This window comes from Bufo bufo, chromosome 5 (genome assembly GCF_905171765.1).
Source record: "Bufo bufo chromosome 5, aBufBuf1.1, whole genome shotgun sequence".
Classification (NCBI taxonomy): Eukaryota; Metazoa; Chordata; class Amphibia; order Anura; family Bufonidae; genus Bufo; species Bufo bufo.
In genome coordinates, this window is record NC_053393.1 from 271,418,873 (window position 1) to 271,441,539 (window position 22,667).

The 22,667-nt window shown below is 42.4% G+C and overlaps 1 protein-coding gene across 1 annotated transcript in view; it reads right to left on the reverse strand.

The window, feature by feature from the left end:
• Positions 1-22,667, reverse strand: part of TRIO (trio Rho guanine nucleotide exchange factor) — a 796,191-nt gene that overhangs the window by 75,128 nt on the left and 698,396 nt on the right. Inside the window, 3 exon segments of the mRNA XM_040431356.1 lie at positions 924-1,101; positions 12,431-12,517; positions 12,519-12,617. Of these exon segments, the coding sequence (XP_040287290.1) occupies positions 924-1,101; positions 12,431-12,517; positions 12,519-12,617 (364 nt within the window).

Below are 22,667 nucleotides of genomic sequence, written 5' to 3' on the forward strand. Positions count from 1 at the left end.
AATTTTATTGAATAATCTGCATATTACAATACAAAATAAACAAGAAACGCACCCACCAAACATACCACCCCATCCCTTGGAATAGCCATAACAGAACTCAAAGAATGAACCATTACAAATATTAACCACTTCCTGCACCTGTAACAAGTCCTCTAAGTGCAGGAGGGATTTATGGAGCAGGCTCACAAGCTGATCCCACTCTATATGTGGCAGGTGCCAGCTGTGTAATATGAAAGCTATAACTCTAATCTAAATAATTTAACCCCCTACATGCCACGGTATATAGCAACCTCAGGATCTGAGGTGGTGTTAGAGGAAGGGTGCGGAAAAGGGTATAAACTTTGTTGCACATAGTCATTTAATTGGCACTCCATTGAATAAATCATGTAGGTAGGATGTGATTGAACTTATTTATTTTTTGTAACACCCTGGGGTGTCGGCCATGTGCTATGACATGGCGGACTCTGAGTCCCCCCGCCCATATTGTATGTGTAGGCAAGTGATGATTAATTGCTTTTTAATACTCTCTATGTGATTTGTATTTATTCACATTTACGTAAATATTCACATTAGCCTGCGTAAGCTTATTTATTCTCAAATCTTTTGAATTCAAGTTTAAACAATCACTTAATAAAAAGTGGACAACCCCTTTAAGGGATTATGGTGGAGATTTAGCAAACTGTTGTAAAGTAGAAATGGCTTAGTTGCCCATAGCAACCAATCAGATTTCACCTTTCACAGCTCCTTGGAAAATGAAAGGTGGAATCTGGTTGCTATGGGCAACAAAGCCAGTTCAACTTTACACCAGTTTGATAAATCTCCCCCTATGTTTTTATGCAGATTCCTGTGGAGCCAAATAAATAAACAACTCTCCTATTAGTTTGTCAGGGAATAGAAGCCATTGAACTTAAAATTGTTCTTACCATTCAGGAAGTTAAGCTGGTTGTCTAAGATTTTGTGTATTTCATGAATCCACAATTGTCTTACAGCAGGAGATGTAGAATTCAGAATATATCTTTCAGTAGACTCTCCAGATCTTGCCAACAGTGCAAACTTGCATGGATCACTATCAATACATTCTTCCAAGCAAAGACAACTCACCTGAAACAAAATATAGTTTAAGCAGAGGTAGGTTACTATAATTCACTAATGTGTGTCTTAAATTTGATTAACTAGTTCAATTGTCAGTATAGTAAATTAAATATTACAAGGTTTTTCCGACATTTTACTACTGATGACCTATCCTCTGGATAAGGCTACTTTCACACTAGCGTTCAGAGCGGGTCCGTCTGATGTTTCATCAGACGGATCCGCTCCTATAATGCAGACGTTTGTAGCCTGAACGGATCCGTCCAGACTTTACATTGAAAGTCAATGGGGGACGGATCCGTTTGAAGATTGAGCCATATAGTGTCATCTTCAAACGGATCCGTCCCCATTGACTTACATTGTAAGTCTGGACGGATCCGCTTGCCTCCGCACGGCCAGGCGGACACCCGAACGCTGCAAGCAGCGTTCGGGTGTCCGCCTGCTGAGCGGAGCGGAGGCTGAACGCTGCCAGACTGATGCATTCTGAGCGGATCCGCCTCCACTGAGAATGCATTAGGGCTGGACGGATGCGTTCGGGGCCGCTTGTGAGCCCCTTCAAACGGAGCTCACAAGCGGAGCCCCGAACGCTAGTGTGAAAGTAGCCTAAGTCATCATTATCTGATCGGTGGGGGTCCGACACCCGAGACCTCTGTCGATCAGCTGTTTGAGAAGGCACTGGCACTCCTGTGAGCGCTGTGGCCTTCTCCGTGCTTATCAAAGCTGTGCATTGTGTAGCGGATGTGCTTGGTATCGCAGCTCAGCCCCATTCACTTCAATGGGGATGAGCAATGCCTAGGCCACGTGACTTATGAACGTATTGTCACTGGTCTAGGAAAAGTTGTGGTGCTACCTTCTCAACCCACACCGATTAGATATTCATGACCTAACTAGAGGACCTTTAATGTTCTCCTTTTCTGACATATGCAGTAATGGTCTTCAGTAAATGGTATTTAGACCAGTAATGGTCTAAAATTCATATATAACAAAGAGGAACACTTCCAGAGATTAGTGCCACGCAATCCACAAATGCAAGTTAAAACTGTAGCATTCAAAGAAGAAGCTATATGTCAACATGACCAGAACTGCCAAAGCTCATTTAAAATAGACTGAGGCAAAACAGAAAACTGTTTGCTGGTCAGATGATTCAAACTTTTGGAAACCTCGAACGTCGTGTTTTGCGGACTTAAAAGGACAGGGAACATCCAGCTTGTTATTAGCACATAGTTCAAAAGTCTGCATCTCTGATGGTATGCAGTCACATTAGCGTGGGCTGTTTACACATATGGAAAGGCCATATCAATACTGAACAGTATATAGAGGTTTTAGAACAACTTGAGAGGACGTCTTCTTCATACCATTGTCTTGCTTAATATTTGTATATTTCAGCAAGACAACACTAAACCACATACTGAATCCATCACAACAGCATGGTTACACAGAAGAGTCCAGGTGCTGAAAAAGCCTGCCTGCAGTCCATACCTTTCACCAATAAAAAACATTTGGTCCATCATGAAACAAAAAATCTGGCAAAGACGACGCAGGACTGTTGAGCAGCTAGAATCCTACATCAGACAAGAATGAGACAACTGTCCTCTCCCAAAACTCCAGCAATTGGTCTCCTCACTTCCTAGACATTGCAGACTGTTGATAAAATATCACATGGCTGCCAAAAATTTCTAAATGAGTTATTTCATGAAATGGTAAAATGCCTCACTTTCAACATCTGATACAGTATGTGTTCTATGATCTATTATGAATAAAATATGGATCTATGAGATTAAATCGCTGGCGACACATTTTTTACTCAGCTGTCAACATTCATGGCACCCACCAGGAACTGGCCTTTGACATCAAAACATTATGATAATGGAAACTGTGCCAATTTATATGCCTAATTCATGAGCTATAACACTGACTTTGACCCGACGAACTTCCAAAATCATGGTCTCCATTTTACGGCACATTTCCTCTGAAGATGCTTCGACAGGTCGCCCTGAACGGGGTCATCTTCACTTGATTCCCTACTACATTTAAACTGCTTGGCCCAAAACTGTACTTGGTAGTAGGAAGGTGCATCATCATCATATACAGCAATCCTCCTTTCATGGATTTAGTTAAGATTCTTTTCTTCCTTTGTAGATAATTTAATCCCAGAACAAAGCTCCAAATCCCTCACTTTCTTTGTAGAACCACACAGTACTGTACTTGTCATCCTGTCACTTCCAGTGCTTTCATCAGACTGAATTGCTCTCAGCCTGCACAGACAAGCTCAGCTCTCTAAGGGTACTTTCACAATAGCGTTAAAGTTTTCCGGTATTGAGTTCTGTCATAGGGACTCAATACTGGAAAAAAACGTCATCAGTTTTATCCTAATGCATTCTAAATGGAAAGCAATCAGTTCAGTATGCATCAGGATGTCTTCCGTTCCGTCCCTTCTACGGTATTGGCCGGAGAAAACACTGCACCATGCTGCAGTATTTTCTCCGGCCCAAATTCCGGAACATTTGCCGGAATACCGGATCCGGCATTAATTTCCATTGAAATGTTTTAATGCCGGATCCGGTACCAAGTGTTCAAGAAATTGGCCCATTGCGCATCCGCAGACCTTTAAAATTAAATACTGGATCCATTTTTTCAGATGACACCGGAGAGACGGATCCGGTATTTCAATGTATTTGTCAGACGGATCCGCATACGGATCTGGAAACAAATGATCTACGTTTGCATGCGGATTTCTGGATCCGGCAGGCAGTTCCGGCAACGGAACTGCCTGCCGGATTATTCTAATGCTAGTGTGAAAGTACCCTAACACTGACAGAACATGCTGGGGTAGTTAAGTTATTGAACACTCATCTTTTTTTCTTTATTTTTATTTGTAAAATGGGGAATTTTAATATACAGTCAGGTCCATATGTATTTGTTCTGTACATTACCACAATGGATTTTGAACAAATCAATTCAGATGCAGTTGCAGTTCAGACTTTCAGCTTTCATTCAGTGGGTTGAACAAATGATTGCACAAAAATGTGAGGAACTAAAGCATTTTTTATACTCAATCCCTTCATTTCCAGGGCTAAAAAGTAATTGGACAAATTAAATAATTGTAAATAAAATGTTAATTTCTAATACTTGGTTGAAAACCCTTTGTTGGCAATGACTGCCTGAAGTCTTGAACTCATGGACATCATGATATAGCTAATGGGCTGTCCCTGATAACTTGAAACAAGAGCAGTCTCACCACAGGGCACTCGTCCTAAGAAGGGCGACTCGTCTGGAACCTTACCCTCAAATACTGGCCCTAATAAAACCCTATCCTATTCCCAACATGCATGTTTCGCTTATTCAAGACTCATCAGGGGAAATAGGAAAGTTGGGCAAAAAGAAACCCTGTAGCTCCTCTGGCTGGTCCTGCTCCTCCTCTCCTGTCACCTGTGTGTAAAAACCATCCATTTTGCTACACATTGCTTGTGCTCCAATGTCCTCCTTCAGTTCAGCCCCCACAGGGCTCACGCGGCCATGAGATCTAGGCACCATGTCTCCAGTCACCTGACCAGCCAGATTTACCAGCATCTGTTCCAGGACATGAAGCAGTGGAATGACAACGTTCATCCCGTAGCCCTGGAGACGGACAAATAACATGGCCTCCTCAAAGGGCCTGAGCAAACGGCAGGTGTCACACATGAGCTGCCATTGGCTGACATTGAAGTTACACAGGGGAGTACTCCTGTTCGCTTGAATCATCAAGAAATCGTTTATGGCCTTTCTCTGTTCGTATTGTCTGTCTAAGATATGGAGGGTGGAATTCCAACAGGTGGAAACGTTGCATATCATCCCATGTTGGGGGATGCCTGAGGGGCACTGTGAAATGTCCCCTGCAGTGGAGGCTGAGGACACGGTGGAGGATGATGAGGCAGAGGCGGACTATGTCGCAGGACCAACGGCGTGACAACGTGGAGGTGGAAGCCGCATCACCTGGCCAAGTTGCTGGTGTGACTGTGCAGGAACCACATTCACCCAGTGGGCCGTAAAGGACATGTATTGTCCCTGACCGTAGTGACAGCTTCACCTGTCAGCGCTGCCGTGCACTTTGGCAGACATCGACAGGCTCAAGGACTGGCCCACCTTCTGTTCTACATGTGTGTGCAGGGCTGGTACTGCCTTTTTGGCAAATAAATAATGGCTTGGGACTCTCCACCTCAGCTCGGCACAAGCCATCAGTTCTCTGAAAGAGTTCACCACGTGGAAAGGGAGGGACTGCAGCACCAGCAACTTGGACAGGAGCACATTCAGCTTCTGCGCCGTTGGATGATCGCATTCATAGTGTTGTCTCTTGGCAATCGCTTCGGTAACAATTGCTGACGGAATGACTGATGAGGAGTAGGAGGAGCAGGAGCATCGGGACCAGCAGATGATGGGAAGGATAGACAGCTCCCTTCGGCTGAGGTGGTGGAGCCTTGACTGCCTGAAACCGGGTGCATGCCACTGGGTGATGCAGCGGTTGCTTTAGCAGGCTGGACCACCACATCGGAGCCACGGTTGTCCCAGGCCACTTTATGGTGATGCTGCATATGTTGACCCAGGGCCGTGGTGTCAACATTGGAACCCTGGCGACGCTTCACCTTCTGCCCACAGATTCTACATATGGCCATGTTCACCTCCTCCGGCGCCTTAACAAAAAACTACCACACCGCCGAGTAGGTTATTTTACCCCCAACACTACGCACTGACTGACTGCTACCGCTGCTGCCTCCGTGAACCTGTGCACCGCTACTTCCTGGGCAGGTACGCTCCTGCAAAGTGGGTGGTCTACCTTGGGCATGATTGACTCCTGACCTCCCACCCTGCTGACTCCTGGCCACGCTAGCGACTTGCTGGCTCCGCTGCTGCCTCATGGGCAAGCTGCCACCCTCTCCTCCCGATGATTATGATGAAGCCCTTCGTCACCCAGCTCCCAAGTGCGATCAGCTACACCATCATCATCAAGTAATGTCTGCACGTCACTAATGTCCTCCTCAACCGTCTCTGGGTCAGGAGCCTGACTGCTCGCAACACTAGCTCCCACGCCACTCCCCTCATCACTACTTGGCCGCCTAATGGAGGAAGGGGCAGATGTCTCCTCCACATCTTGGTTGGCTAGTAGCTGCCGACTGTCTTCAAGTAGCTCGTCCTCACTGTAAGCTGAGCCCACAACATACAATACTTCTCTGGCTGAAGGAACAGAAAAGGACAGAGGCAGGTTGAGGACAGGTGAGGGCACAGGGCCTGCTCCGGGCCATGCCAACTAAGGGTTGTCTCTGACAAACACCGTTAAACAGCAAATATAGCACAGCACCGGTAAACAGCAATATATTTTTTCTTTTTCCACTAATACACGCCACAAAAGGCTTTACAACAGATAACTGCACCGCTGATCGTCAAATATATTTTTTATTTTACCACTAATACACGCCAAAAAGGGCTGTCACTTTCGCACTTCACCACACAACGGCTAATAAGCCATTTTTCCCACTAATACAAGGCAAAAAATGCTTTAGAACATATAACTACACCGCACAAAGGCAAATAAGACGCAGAAATATTTCCTTGTAATAAACCCTGTTAATGCCTGTATCAAACAGCACTTGCACCCTAATAAGAACGGTTTGCTGGAATTACAGAGCTGTATAATGGCAATTTGGGTCCCCAGTCAGTGCAGCAAGGTGTAATAGGATTGTTCCTAATACCCAGGCTGTAACCTCCCATACTGAGCCGTGTTCAACATAAATGTTGCGGAATGATTCCTCCCTATCCTTTCCTACACCTTGAATAATCTTTCCCTGAACTTGTAAATAGTTTTTTTTTTTTTTTGTTTTTTTTTAGCACAATGACGTTGTTTCTAACACTGTCCTAGCGCCTGCAGACATCTCTCCCTGCACTAAGTACACTGGTAAATGGCAGAATCTAAGATGGCTGCCGCCATTTATAGGGAGGGCTGTCTGGCTGCTGATTGGCTGCATGCATGGCATTGTGGGTGATCCCCGCCTTCCCAGAGTCCCTAACTCCATGTCCTCACACGTGTATCAGCCATTTTAGGAAAAAATTTTGATTCGTTACCACGAAGCGTGAGGAAATACGATATTTTTCTTGAAATTCGGATCGAATTCCACTTAGTCAGTTTCGATTCGCTCATAGATATACACTCACCTAAATAATTATTAGGAACACCATACTAATACGGTTTTGGACCCCCTTTTGCCTTCAGAACTGCCTTAATTCTACGTGGCATTGATTCAACAAGGTGCTGATAGCATTCTTTAGAAATGTTGGCCCATATTGATAGGATAGCATCTTGCAGTTGATGGAGATTTGAGGGATGCACATACAGGGCATGAAGCTACCGTTCCACCACATCCCAAAGATGCTCTATTGGGTTGAGATCTGGTGACTGTGCAACAGTCACCAGAACTCATTGGTCATGTTCAAGAAACCAATTTGAAATGATTCGAGCTTTGTGACATGGTGCATTATCCTGCTGGAAGTAGCCCATCAGAGGATGGATACATGTTCTCATTCTGTTTACGCCAAATTCTGACTTTACCATTTGAATGTCTCAACAGAAATCGAGACTCATCAGACCAGGCAACATTTTTCCGGTCTTCAACAGTCCAATTTTGGTGAGCTCGTGCAAATTGTAGCCTCTTTTTCCTATTTGTAGTGGAGATGAGTGGTACCCGGTGGGATCTTCTGCTGTGGTAGCCCATCCGCCTCAAGGTTGTGCGTGTTGTGGCTTCACAAATGCTTGCTGCATACCTCGGTTGTAACGAGTGGTTATTTTAGTCAACGTTGCTCTTCTATCAGCTTGAATCAGTCGGCCCATTCTCCTCTGACCTCTAGCATCCACAAGGCATTTTTGCCCACAGGACTGCCGCATACTGGATGTTTTTCCCTTTTCACACCATTCTTTGTAAACCCTAGAAATGGTTGTGCGTGAAAATCCCAGTAACTGAGCAGATTCTGATATACTCAGACCGGCCCATCTGGCACCAACAACCATGCCACGCTCAAAATTGCTTAATCACCTTTCTTTCCCATTCTGACATTCAGTTTGGAGTTCAGGAGATTGTCTTGACCAGGACCACACTCCTAAATGCATTGAAGCAACTGCCATGTGATTGGTTGACTAGATAATTGCATTAATGAGAAATAGAACAGGTGGTTCCTAATAATTCTTTAGGTGAGTGTATATATATTCCAAAAACACATTCACTGTCATTACATATAAAAAATAAAATGGTAGTTACACTGTAAAAATGTAACTGTCATTCAAAAAAGTGTTTCATATTTGCGAACATATCAAAACTTTTGGAAGGGATCCCTCATTCTCATTAGTAACATAGTACATAAGGCCAAAAAAAGACATTTGTCCATCAGTTCGGCCTGTTATCCTGCAAGTTGATCCAGAGGAAGGCAAAAAGAACCTGTGAGGTAGAAGTCCATTTTCCTCACTTTAGGGGAATAAAAAATTCCTTCCCGACTCCAATCAGGCAATCAGAATAACTCCCTGGATCAACGACCCCTCTCTAGTAGCTATAGCCTGTAATATTATTACACTCGAGAAATACATCCAGGCCCCTCTTGAATTCCTTTATTGTACTCACCATCACCACCTCCTCAGGCAGAGAGTTCCATAGTCTCACTGCTCTTACCGTAAAGAATTCTTTTCTATGTTTGTGTACAAACCTTCTTTCCTCCAAACGCAGAGGATGTCCCCTCGTCACAGTCACAGTCCTGGGGATAAATAGATGATGGGATAGATCTCTGTACTGACCCTGAAATATTTATACATAGTAATTAGATCTCCCCTCAGTCGTCTTTTTTCTAAGTGAATAACCCTAATTTTGATAATCTTTCAGGGTACTGTAGTTGCCCCATTCCAGTTATTACTTTAGTTGAAAGAAGCATAAGTGAAAAAAAGTGACTTGTTAAAAATACCTTTAATAAATAATCAAGTGGGTATAGGTATAAATATACCAACTGTGAAAAACTACGTTGGCCGAGATAACTCAGTAAGGGAGTAGCGGTCCCTTAGACAAAAAAACAAACATAATGACACCGTAAGCACAAAAGGTATAAAAATAGGTAAACAGAGAATAAAGGATAAATGATTACTTATAGCCCGGAGGTGCGGAGCTAAAAATAAGCACTAGCTACCCCTAGAGTCCCTAGAGGTCTGCTGTGCCCAGGGCAACCACCCCTAAGGGTGGAGGTTCCCTGTCCCCGTACCTAGTGCTAACCGGTCCCTGAAATCCCTAGTTACAAAAGTTCCAGGAAAAAAATATCCAGGAAAAAATATCTTTTAAAACAAATGACGAATAAATGGTGCTCTATATGGATGTGTGTCACCGTTATTCTCAGGCGAACATTAATCCGTTGGTCACTGTTTTGTTCCCAACAGAAAGGTGGTCACCAGTAAACCCTGACGCGTTTCACCCAATGCTAATTAGGCTCATCAGGGGGTACAATGAAGTATGGTACTTAGCTTTGCAACCGGATGTTTAAGACCAAGGTACTTTATTCCGCTGCTGGTCCCCAAGAGGAGGAAAAATGACCCTTTTTCCTGGAACTTTTGTAACTAGGGATTTCCAGGGACCGGTTAGCACTAGGTATGGGGACAGGGAACCTCCACCCTTAGGGGGTTGCCCTGGGCACAGCAGACCTCTAGGGACTCTAGGGTAGCTAGTGCTTATTTTTAGCTCCGCACCTCCGGGCTATAAGTAATCATTTATCCTTTATTCTCTGTTTACCTATTTTTATACCTTTTGTGCTTACGGTGTCATTATGTTTGTTTTTTTGTCTAAGGGACCGCTACTCCTTACTGAGTTATCTCGGCCAACGTAGTTTTTCACAGTTGGTATATTTATACCTATACCCACTTGATTTTTTATTAAAGGTATTTTTAACAAGTCACTTTTTTTCACTTATGCTTCTTTCTACAAAACTTTTGTGACAATTTATCTTATTATAAAATCTCTAATGCTGTAAATTTATTACTTTAGTTGCCCTCCTCTGGACCCTCTCTAGCTCTGCTATGTCTGCCTTGTTCACTGGAGCCTAGAACTGTACACAGTACTCCATGTGTGGTCTGACTAATGATTTGTAAAGTAGTAGGACTATGTCCTCATCACGGCATCTATGCCCCTTTTGATGCAACCCATTATCTTATTGGCCTTGGCAGCAGCTGCCTGACACTGTTTTTTGCAGCTTAGTTTGCTGTTTATTAAAATTCCTAGATCCTTTTCATGTCAGTGTTACCGAGTGTTTTACCATTTAGTATGTACTGGTGACTTGCATTATTCCTTCCCATGTGCATAACTTTACATTTGTCAGTGTTAAACCTCATCTGCCACTTATCTGCCCAAGCTCCAATCTATCCAGGTCCCTCTGTAGTAGTACTGTCCTCTTCAGTGTTAATTACTTTACACAGTTTAGTGTCATCTGCGAAATTGATATTTTACTATGCAAGTCTTCTACAAGATCATTAATAAATATATTGAAGAGAATAGGGCCCAATACTGACCGAGGTACTCCACTAGTGACAGTGCCCCAAACTGAGTATGTACCGTTAATAACCACCCTCTGTTTTCTATTATTGAGCCAGTTACTTACCCACTTACAGACGTTTTCTCCCAGTCCAAGCATTCTCATTTTATATACTAACCTTTTATCTGGTACAGTGTCAAATGCTTTGGAGAAGTCCAGATATACGACATCCATTGATTTGCCGCTGTCAAGTCTAGAACTTACCTCCTCATAGAAACTGATTAAATTAGTTTGGCATGACCGATCCCTCACGAACCCATGCTGATATGGCGTTATTTGCTTATTTTCCGTTAAGATGCTCTAAGATAGGATCTCTCAGAAAACCTTCAAACAGTTTACCCCACTGATAGCTAAAATGAAGAGGCAGCGTCACTAGGTATAGTGCTGTGTTTCCTTGCTAACTGTAGTCCCCCCGTCCTTTTAAAGGGCATCTGCCAGCAGATTTGGACCTATGAAAGTGGATGATTTGTTGCAGTGAAAAATATCATCACACCTAGCCTGTCAAAGTGCAGGAGACACAGCAGTTGCTCCTAGAGGCTAATTTGCATTATTTAAATATCATTTTTGTCAGCAGTACAAGCACATATTAACATGGGACCAACACAAATGCCTTCAGCTGCCACGTAAACATGCAACAGGTCAGCCAGTTTCATAGCTACAAATCTGCTGACAGATGCCCTTTAACAAATTTTACAGCAGGTATTTTGCATTTCGATACGTAGTGTATTCCAGACATTCACCAGATCCACATTAGTTAATCGTACAGAAAAAATTATTAATCTCTACAGAGAACTTGTTTCCACTGTTCTACAGTTTACTGGTGGCGTGCTGTTTACCAGTCAGCCTGACGCTTGGCATTGAGCAGGTGATCTTAGCCTCAACCATGGAAACACAAATCATAAAGCTCCTGTGCTCAGTAACTCTGCTGATGTCAATATCAGAGGTAGCTTGGAACTCTGCAGTGAGTGATGTAAGAGTCCTTTAGCACTTGGCGACCATGCACTGAAGACTGTGGCTGAGCCGTTGTCACACTGAGATAATTTCATTTCACAGTGATAACACAGTTGATTGAAGCCAAACAGATATTTCTTAAAACTGGCATGTGGCAAAGGTGGTATCCTTTCCTAGTGCAATGTTTAGGCTACTTTCAGATGAGCGAGTTCAATGCCAGAAACACGCTACATGTGTAAGCATGATTTTCCATTCTGACCTTTCCTTATCTGACAGTATCACACAGCATTATAATGATTTATAATGCTATGTGTCCCTGTCAGACCTGTATCTACTGTCATGGGCACACAGCATTATAAATTATAATGCTGTGTGATCCCATTGGAGAAGCAGAGTCAAAATGAAAAATCACGCTTACACATGCAGTGTGTTTCTAGCATTGAACTCGCTTCATCTGAAAGTAGCCTAAATGTTGCACTGGGAAAAGATGCCACCTTTGCCACAAGTCCGTTTTATGAATCTCTGTATTTCTCGCATTGAAATCACTCATCTGAGTCTGGCCTTAGAGTTCAATTTGACCCATACATCTACATAGATTTTGCCCAAGCTGGCAATTGCTCATACAAGTGTGGTCTGCTTTCTACAGTGCAGAATCAAAGCAAATTGGGAAAACTGTCAGGTCAGTTATTTGCACAATAGTTTCTCTAGGTACCTTAGCCAAAAGCCCTTGTTTTAATAGTGAGTCAAGTTGCAGGAAGGGTTAATATTGATTCATAAGTCTTTTTAAATTATCAAATGTGATATTACTTACCTTAATACTATTTTTAAATAAAAAGCTTGGTGTTGAAAAACCTCTTCTTTTATCTAAAGGCTCACTGAAGATAACTATTTGTTCAAAACAAAAAGACCCGTCTTTCTTTGCAGTGTAGTCCTGCATCTTGATTAGTGACAAGAAACATATCTTGAAGCAGAAGTTTTCCTTGAGCTACAATTTTGCCCTGTTTGAATAGGAACAGAAAATAATAGAAATTTGATTTAAAAAAAGTCACAACTTTTTAGGCAACATGTTTTTCTATTTGAATTTATGAAAAAAGAATAATATTAACACCTTATAACAAAAACACTAAAAAAAAAATCTCTGATCATACAAATATATTCTAAAACATATATAACAAAAGCTAGATTGTATTTACAGAAAAATAGAATTCAGCATCCATTAATCCAGCTCTTCTTTTCATAACAGTACTGTAATATAATAAGGAATTTCACAAGGGACTACTGGTCGGACCATAAACAGTATTGGAAAATTATTGTGGCAGATATTACAGATATGTCCTTCATTACTCTTCCTCTTGGCCCGAGATATTCCAAGATGAGTGGTATAAGACGACTAGCTGTAAAAAAGATTCTGTGTACTGTTACCAACAATGCCCAATTCTCGCTTTATAAGATGCACCCGATAAGACGCACCTAGGTTTTAGAGAAGGAAAATAGGAAAAAAATATTTTGAAACCAAAAGTTATACTAAAATATTAAATAAAATAACAGAGTAATATTTTACACTGTTATGGGAGATCGGTGTATAATGCATGTTATGCGACTATAATGCCCCTCATCCTAAAAAATACATCCATGTACTGCAGTACATTGGTGTATTCTTAAGAATGAGGGGGTTATAGTCCAGGGACTATACTGTAATTAGCTTGCGTTTATATTAAATATGACTGTAGCCCTCCTCATCCATAAGAATGCACCCATATACTGCAGTACATGGGTGCATTCTTATGGATAAGAGGGGTTATAGTTATTTTTAACACAGTTAATTTTTAGGTCAGCCCCTGAGCTGTCCCTCACCCAGGGTGCAGTGGAAAGCATAGGGTGACGGAAGCCAATAAAACTCCTTACTTCCTCCTAGGCGCTTATGGCCAGGCTAGAGGGAGAAAATAGCTTATTGACGGAGGTGGCAATTCCCGCCGGCTCTCCTCTTCTATGAAGCGGACCCAGTGGCAGCTGCTTATTAGGGACGTGCAGACTGGTGCATTCAGCTTCACTGAAGGATCAGGAGAAGGCTAAGTAAAAGCTACTGCAATACTGCTGCCAGCTTGATTTGGCGGTGTGTCTTATAAGCGAATAATACGGTAATCCAAAACAGTTCCCACGACAAAAGCTGACCATCTTACACCACCAAACTCAGAATAACACGAGTGAAGTGAAAAAACAAGGAAAGACACCTTAATAGGTTCTTTTTATTTTTTTTGGCACTATACAGATACATTTTATTGGATAACTCAGTGACTATACAAAAATTTTAATTACAAGCAATTACAAAAGTATTCAGATCCAGGTGCTGATTTGAAAACTGTAGAATACTTTTCACAGGACAACCCCATTTAAGTGTGCAAATGTAATTACAAAAATTCCAACTCTCACACGTGAGTGTACCTGACCTGACGTGTTGTTATGCGTCACTCACTATCAGGGCTCACCCAATAGCCCATATGTACAGGTCCGCCTCTGTTCCGCAATTCTGCGGAACCGATGCGGATCCATTCATTTCCATGGGGGCCGCAAAAGATGCTGACAGCACACCGCGTGCTGTCCGCATCCATAGTTCCCGTTCCGCAGCCCCGTAAATAGTATAGAGCAAGAATAGTAGAATAGGGATTTCTATATAGCGCTGGCCCTCTGCATTCCACAAAACACTTACGGCTGTCTGAATGAGCCCTTACACCGTAGTAGACTCTGTCCTACTGACCATTTGTTTCTAAAAGCAATGTAGAAAATGTATTACAAAAATTCCATGTAGCACAGACTAGCATGCCTGCCTTATCGTTTCTGCACCACAGCTGGCGAATATAGGGCAGTGGACGCCAATCGACCATTTATTTCTACAAAACTGTGGCTCTAGAACAGGTGGTACTGCCACTGACGATCCAGGCTCAAAAGCTATCAGGACTAGGGTAATGTCTGGTGCTGGTGGCAGAAATGTGAGTGTTGCTTGTGGTGGGTCTGTGAGTGTTCTTTAAGGCCTGTTCCCACTTGGATTGTGGTTACCATTAAAAAGAGAGGAATAAGCACAAGGAAAACTGTATAATACATTTTATTTTAAGGTTTCTGTGTAATTTTTGTAACTGTGAACAATGAACAATTGTAATTCAAAGTTGTTCTGACTAAAATAAAATGAAAGCACGGACAGTAGTTCAACAAATTATAGAGATGCAATTCAGAAAAAAAATACAGATTTGATATTTATTTAAAATATTCTTCAGGTTAAGGGTCCATTCACACGGTCCGTAGAATGTGGTCCGCACCCGTTCCGCAATTATCCGGAATGGGTGCGGACCAATTTATTCTCTATGGGGCAGGAATGGATGCGAACAGCACACCAGTGTGCTGGTTAAGAAGCCGTCCTGCACTCACTGTGTGCACGCCGCACGGGAAAGGAGCGGACCTCCAACGTGTCACCTTAAGGACCAGGCCATTTTTTGCAAATCTGACCAGTGTCACTTTATGTGTGAATAACTTTAAAACGCTTTTACTTATCCAAGCCATTCGGAGATTGTTTTTTCGTCACATATTGTACTTCATGACACTGGTAAAATGGAGTAAAAAAAATATCATTTTTATTAATAAAAAAATACAAAATTTACCAAAAATTTTGAACAATTAGCAAATTTCCAAGTTTCAATTTCTCTACTTCTATAATACATAGTAATACCTCCAAAAATGTTTGTAGCATTTTGGGAATGATATTTTATTTTTTGGGGATGTTACAAAGGCTTAGAAGTTTAGAAGCAAATCTTAAAATTTTTCTGAAATTTTCAAAAACCCACTTTTTAAGGACCAGTTCAGGTCTGAAGTCACTTTGTGAGGCTTACATAATAGAAACCATCCAAAAATAACCCCATTCTAGAAACTACACACCCCCTCAAGGTATTCAAAACTGATTTTACAAATCTTGTTAACCCTTTAGGTGTTCACAAAGAGTTAATGGCAAATGGAGATAAAATTTAAGAATTTTGTTTTTTTGGCACATTTTCCATTTTAATCTATTTTTTCAGTAACAAAGGAAAGGTTAACAGCCAAACAAAATGCTATATTTATTGCCCTGATTCTGTAGATTGCAGAAACACCCCATATGTGACCGTAAACTACTGTACGGGCACACGGTAGGGCGTAGAGGGAAAAGAGCGCCGTGTGGTTTTTTTTGAAGGCAGATTTTGCTGGACTGGTTTATTTACACCATGTCCCATTTGAAGGGACCCCATGATGCACCCCTAGAGTAAAAACTAAGGGTGGGCGATATGGCCTAAACTCTATATTGCGATATAATTTTAAGCATGTGCGATATGCGATATATATTGCGATATATTGTTTTCTATATTGGGGGAGGGGTTGTTTAAAACGTTTTTTTTTTTTTTTTTACTTTTTATTTAATAACTATTAGCCTCCTTAAGGGCTAGAACCCTTGTCTATTCACCCTAATAGAACTCTATTTAGGGGTGAATAGGACTTTACACTCTCCCTGCTGCCCTGTGCTTTGTGCACACAACAGCAGGGAGCTGACCATGGCAGCCAGCCTCTGATGTGCCCCCCCCGCCTCTGATGTGCCCCCCCCAGCCTCTGATGTGCCCCCTCAGCCTCTGATCTGCCCCCAGCCTCTGATCCGCCCCCTCTGGTAACTCAAACCCACCCCCCTCCCTCCCTAGTATTAATCATTGTGGCAGTGTGTGGGGGCACAGGTGTTCGGCGGACTTTGTCCTAACCTTACAGGAAAAAAACTAAATAAAAAAGTGGAAAACCCCAAAAAAGGCAAAAAAAAAGATTCAAACTCGCTGATCAGCCGTCTGAAGCTGATCAGCGGTGGGGTGGGCGATGCGCTAACAGTGCCGGCCATAGTCAGCTTACGCAAAAAAAATAAAGTGTGTGTAGGAGGGGGGGAAGGGGGGCAAGCTGCAGCACCCCGGGGGGGGGGGGGGGGGTCTAGGGTCACACAGACACCCGATCAGAGTGATGCAACAGTGAAACTTTTTTTTTCCCCTCCTAAACTTTCCCTGATATCCCTGCTAACCTAACCTTTCCCTAACATGTCCTAAAGTAGCTTTTAGTGCCAGATGGCACTGGGGGAGGGTCAGAAGATGTGCTGGGCAGAGATGGGGGTGCTGGGCACAGACCCGACGCCCTCTCTCCTCGCTCCCGGACACAGAATGGAGGAGGAGAGGAGACCTGGGGGAGTTAACCCCCGTCCGCCTGCGCAGCCAATAGGCAAGCGATCCTGAGAGGTGATGTCACCATTGCCTCTCAGGATCGCAGGATCTGCGCGGCTGTGATTGTAAATACACATGACGTACGTCATGTGTCCTTAAGTACCCCGGGCATCATGATGTACCGGTATGTCATGTGTCCCCCAACAGGTTAAAGATATATTATTTATTGTAATATTTTCTCAGTATGTCCTACAATCAGCCAGGATGTATGTCCTACACCTGTTGATTACCACCCGCTTTGGGCGTCTGACGTCGTGAGGGGCGGTGTAATGAACCACTTATATATGGCATGCATTTGTATTAGGAATTACCTGTTGATAAAAGCATGTTTGCCAAAACGCGTCCTGGCTGATTGTAGGACATACGTCCTGGCTGATTGTAGGACAGGCTGAGAAAATATTACAATAAAAGAATATATCTTTAAAGACACAGATGTTAAGCACACAGTGTGCTGTCCGCATCCGCGTTTCTGGAGCGCGGCCCCAAACTTCCGGTCCACGGCACCGTAAAAAAATAGAACATCTCCTATTCTTGTCCGCAATTACGGACACGAATAGGCAGTTTCTATGGGGGTGACGGCTGGGTGATTGCAGATCCGCAATACACTACGGGACGCGTAAATGGACCCGAATATATCAAGACTACACCTAAAATAAGGGACTGAATACATTTACAAACTGTGTACAACTTTTTCTACAAGGAAAAACTAATGGGATATTACTGACATGTTTATCCAATAAAAGAATTCAATTGGAAACAAACAATGTATTGTATAGCCAAGAATGAAAGAATGTTTGAGATCAAGTAAAATGTGTTTACACCTGTTTTTTTTAAATATGTTTTTATTACAGGGGTTTATCGGGACATAGATACTCAAGACCTATGCTCAGGATAAGTCATCAATATTAGATTGGTCCAGGGCAACACCCATACGTCAGGTGGGCGTATGTATAGAGATATATGTGTATCTGCCACTTTATTGATATATATGTACAGTACAGACCAAAAGTTTGGACACACCTTCTCATTCAAAGAGTTTTCTTTATTTTCATGACTATGAAAATTGTAGATTCACACTGAAAGGCATCAAAACTATGAATTAACACATGTGGAATTATATACATAACAAACAAGTGTGAAACAACTGAAATATGTCATTCTAGGTTCTTCAAAGTAGCCACCTTTTGCTTTGATCACTGCTTTGCACACTCTTAGCATTCTCTTGATGAGCTTCAAGAGGTAGTCCACTGAAATGGTTTTCACTTCACAGGTGTGCCCTGTCAGGTTTAATAAGTGGGATTTCTTGCCTTATAAATGGGGTTGGGACATCAGTTGCGTTGAGAAGAAGTCAGGTGGATACACAGCTCATAGTCCTACTGAATAGACTGTTAGAATTTGTATTATGGCAAGAAAAAGCAGCTAAGTAAAGAAAAACAAGTGGCCATCATTACTTTAAGAAATGAAGGTCAGTCAGTCAGCCGAAAAATTGGGAAAACTTTGAAAGTAAGGGCTATTTGACCATGAAGAAGAGTGATTGGGTGCTGCGCAGATGACCTGGCCTCCACAGTCACCGGACCTGAACCCAATCGAGATGGTTTGGGGTGAGCTGGACCGCAGAGTGAAGGCAAAAGGGCCAACAAGTGCTAAGCATCTCTGGGAACTCCTTCAAGACTGTTGGAAGACCATTTCAGGGGACAACCTCTTGAAGCTCATCAAGAGAATGCCAAGAGTGTGCAAAGCAGTAATCCAAGCAAAAAGGTGGCTACTTTGAAGAACCTAGAATATGACATATTTTCTGTTGTTTCACACTTGTTTGTTATGTATATAATTCCATGTGTTTAATTCATAGTTTTGATGCCTTCATAGTCATGAAATAAAGAAAACTCTTTGAATGAGAAGGTGTGTCCAAACTTTTGGTCTGTACTGTATACCTGTCCTTATATGGCCAATAGGGATATACACTGCGTGCAGAATTATTAGGCAAATGAGTATTTTGACCACATCATCCTCTTATGCATGTTGTCTTACTCCAAGCTGTATAGGCTCGAAAGCCTACTACCAATTAAGCATATTAGGTGATGTGCATCTCTGTAATGAGAAGGGGTGTGGTCTAATGACATCAACACCCTATAGTCAGGTGTGCATAATTATTAGGCACTTCCTTTCCTTTGGCAAAATGGGTCAAAAGAAGGACTTGACAGGCTCAGAAAAGTCAAAAATAGTGAGATATCTTGCAGAGGGATGCAGCACTCTTAAAATTGCTAAGCTTCTGAAGCGTGTCATCGAACAATCAAGCGTTTCCTTCAAAATAGTCAACAGGGTCGCAAGAAGCGTGTGGAAAAACCAAGGCGCAAAATAACTGCCCCATGAACTGAGAAAAGTCAAGCGTGCAGCTGCCAAGATGCCACTTGCCACCAGTTTGGCCATATTTCAGAGCTGCAACATCACTGGAGTGCCCAATAGCACAAGGTGTGCAATACTCAGAGACATGGCCAAGGAAGAAAGGCTGAAAGACGACCACCACTGAACAAGACACACAAGCTGAAACGTCAAGACTGGGCCAAGAAATATCTCAAGATCTGATTTTTTCTAAGGTTTTATGGACTGATGAAATGAGAGTGAGTCTTGATGGGCCAGATGGATGGGGCCCGTGGCTGGATTGGTAAAGGGCAGAGAGCTCCAGTCCGACTCAGACGCCAGCAAGGTGGAGGTGGAGTACTGGTTGGGCTGGTATCATCAAAGATGAGCTTGTGGGGCCTTTTCGGGATGAGATGGAGTCCAAGCTCAACTCCCAGTCCTACTGCCAGTTTCTGGAAGACACCTTCTTCAAGCAGTGGTACAGGAAGAAGTCTGCATCCTTCAAGAAAACATGATTTTCATGCAGGACAATGCTCCATCACACGCGTCCAAGTACTCCACAGCGTGGCTGGCTAGAAAGGGTATAAAAGAAGAAAATCTAATGACATGGCCTCCTTGTTCACCTGATCTGAACCCCATTGAGTACCTGTGGTCCATCATCAAATGTGAGATTTACAAGGAGGGAAAACAGTACACCTCTCTGAACAGTGTCTGGGAGGCTGTGTTGCTGCTGCACGCAATGTTGATGGTGAACAGATCAAAACACTGACAGAATCCATGGATGGCAGGCTTTTGAGTGTCCTTGCAAAGAAAGGTGGCTATATTGGTCACTGATTTGTTTTTGTTTTGTTTTTGAATGTCAGAAATGTATATTTGTGAATGTTGAGATGTTATATTGGTTTCACTGGTAAAAATAAATAATTGAAATAGGTATATATTTGTTTTTTGTTAAGTTGCCTAATAATTATGTACAGTAATAGTCACCTGCACACACAGATATCCCCCTAAAATAGCTAAAACTAAAAACAAACTAAAAACTACTTCCAAAAATATTCAGCTTTGATATTAATGAGTTTTTTGGGTTCATTGAGAACATGGTTGTTGTTCAATAATAAAATTATCCTCAAAAATACAACTTGCCTAATAATTCTGCACTCCCTGTATATTCCCTGTATGGACATATATATACTGGCCCTGTATTGCCAGTTGGGTCATATGGGTTCCCTGTATGTGGGCCCAGTATATGGGTGCATATGTGGCTTATATTCTGCCCATTTATGCCCCAGGTTTAATAATTATATATATATATATATATATATATATATATATATATATATAGCTATGCCCCAAGTATCTATATAGATACCAGTATATATATATACTTATATTATGCTGGCCAAAATATCCCCTATCATGGGTGCCCCCTCCCCTCCCTCTGTTTGTGGCATACCTCCAGTGCGGTAACTACAGCACCAGAGGTATGCACAGTCCTTAAATGCGCGTTGCAGGTGCGGTGACGTCATATCGCCGCGCCAGCCCATGTGTCCTTTCCTGCAGGCGTGCATTTAAATACCCCAGCGGCACTGCGCTCAGAGAGTTAATCACCCCCCATAGCCAGGAGAGCGCATGCAGCGCTCAGAAGTGGAAGACCCGGCCCCCCCCCACCTAAGAGAGAGCGCAGGCAGCGCTCAGCCATGCACATACCCGACCAGCCCAGCCCCAGACAGGAAGGAGGAAGAGGCTGTCAGCGCTCAGGAGAGAGGTGGAGGTGGCTGAGTCCAGAGGAGTTGAACCCCGAGCAGCCCAGAGGAGGAGAGCAGGAAAGCAGAATTGACGGAGCAGCTGAAGAGTGCCTGCAGCTGGTTAAGTATCGCTTTCCCTGCCCTACCTCCTCCTTTACCCCTGCTATTCCCCTGCCCAGCCATATTCACCCTGCATTTCCCTGTACCCCTGCTCCTTATTAACCCCTTCCTGCCATCCACCAATCCCTAACCCTGCAATAGCCCATTAACCCCTACAGCAGTAACCCCTTCACTGCTGCTGCCCTGGACTCCTGCTGCAGTAACTCCCAGCAGCAGATTAACCCCTGTACCCATGCCCTGTATATGTCCCTGGCCTGCATTGGGTTAACCCTTGCAGTGCCATAATTGTGTTATCCCCATAGGGACAGTGTGTAGCCAGGTGGGTGGGTTGCTGGTAATTACATGTTTATGTAAGTGTAATGTTTAGGTAGATTTGTGGGGTGGAATTGTGTATTATATTGTACTGTGTGTAGTATAGTTTAGGTTTGTATTGTGATTATTGTAGTGCTATTACGGTATAGTGGTGTGAGCGTCTATATGTATATATTTAAACCATTGACCTATAAATATATATAGATATAGCGTATTATTAGACTGTATACTTGCTATTGTGTAATAAATACTTTATTTCCATACATACAGTGTATACTCTTATTTGTAGCAGTAAGTCGCACGCAGTTAAGTGTAGTGTAAAGGCAATAGAGTTAGCTCCTTTTATAGTATAAATAGGCAGAGTCATCACTAGACGACTCACGCCTATTATGATTATTAATTATTGAGATTACCCAAAATATCAATAATTAATATCCCCTTTTTACAAACAGCCTTGGAAACTATAAAGTAGAGGAGGCAGAAGGTTCTATTAAATGCCACACAGCATCTATTTACTTGAGAGCTGAGCTGTAGTCCTCGTATGGCCACTGTACAATGGACACAGTCTTCTGCTTTGAGCTACGTTCACTGTATAGTTTCTCGTGCCTACCTGAGACATCTGATCTTTGAGGGTGCCAGCTGTTGGGCCCTACCAATGTGATATTATGAGGAATCACAGAAAACTCCTTTGAAAACACAAGGTGTTGTGCATTTTCATACGTATACAATATTATCTAATGACATTATAACCAAAATGAATGATCATTGCCTTTAAGAATAAAACCAGCCTGAACCAAAGTTCTATTATGTGGCTGAAGAGGCCAAGATGAGTTCATGACAAGTTCAGTTTATATAAAAAATAATTGCGAACATAAATGAACATTGTATTTAAAAGTTATTGCTAAGGATATGGGTTTATCTATGGGGAGTATACCAACTTCCTAAGACATGTCTGTCTGGAGGGAACAAGGTTGTTTCATGGATAAGCCATGACGTGATAAGGATTCATATCCTTGAGGCACACCTGCTGTATGAGGTTCAATTTCATAATTATATTATATGTATCTCTGCATGGTATATTTAGTTTACAACATATGTTAATCAATAATTCATATAATGTGTTATCTATGTGTAACAATGTATCGATTTATATATATATATATATATATGTTATACCATGTATTTATCATTTAGAAGGTATTGTAGAAGGTACAAAAACATTGAAGTTTATGTTAATTGAATTTCTGAG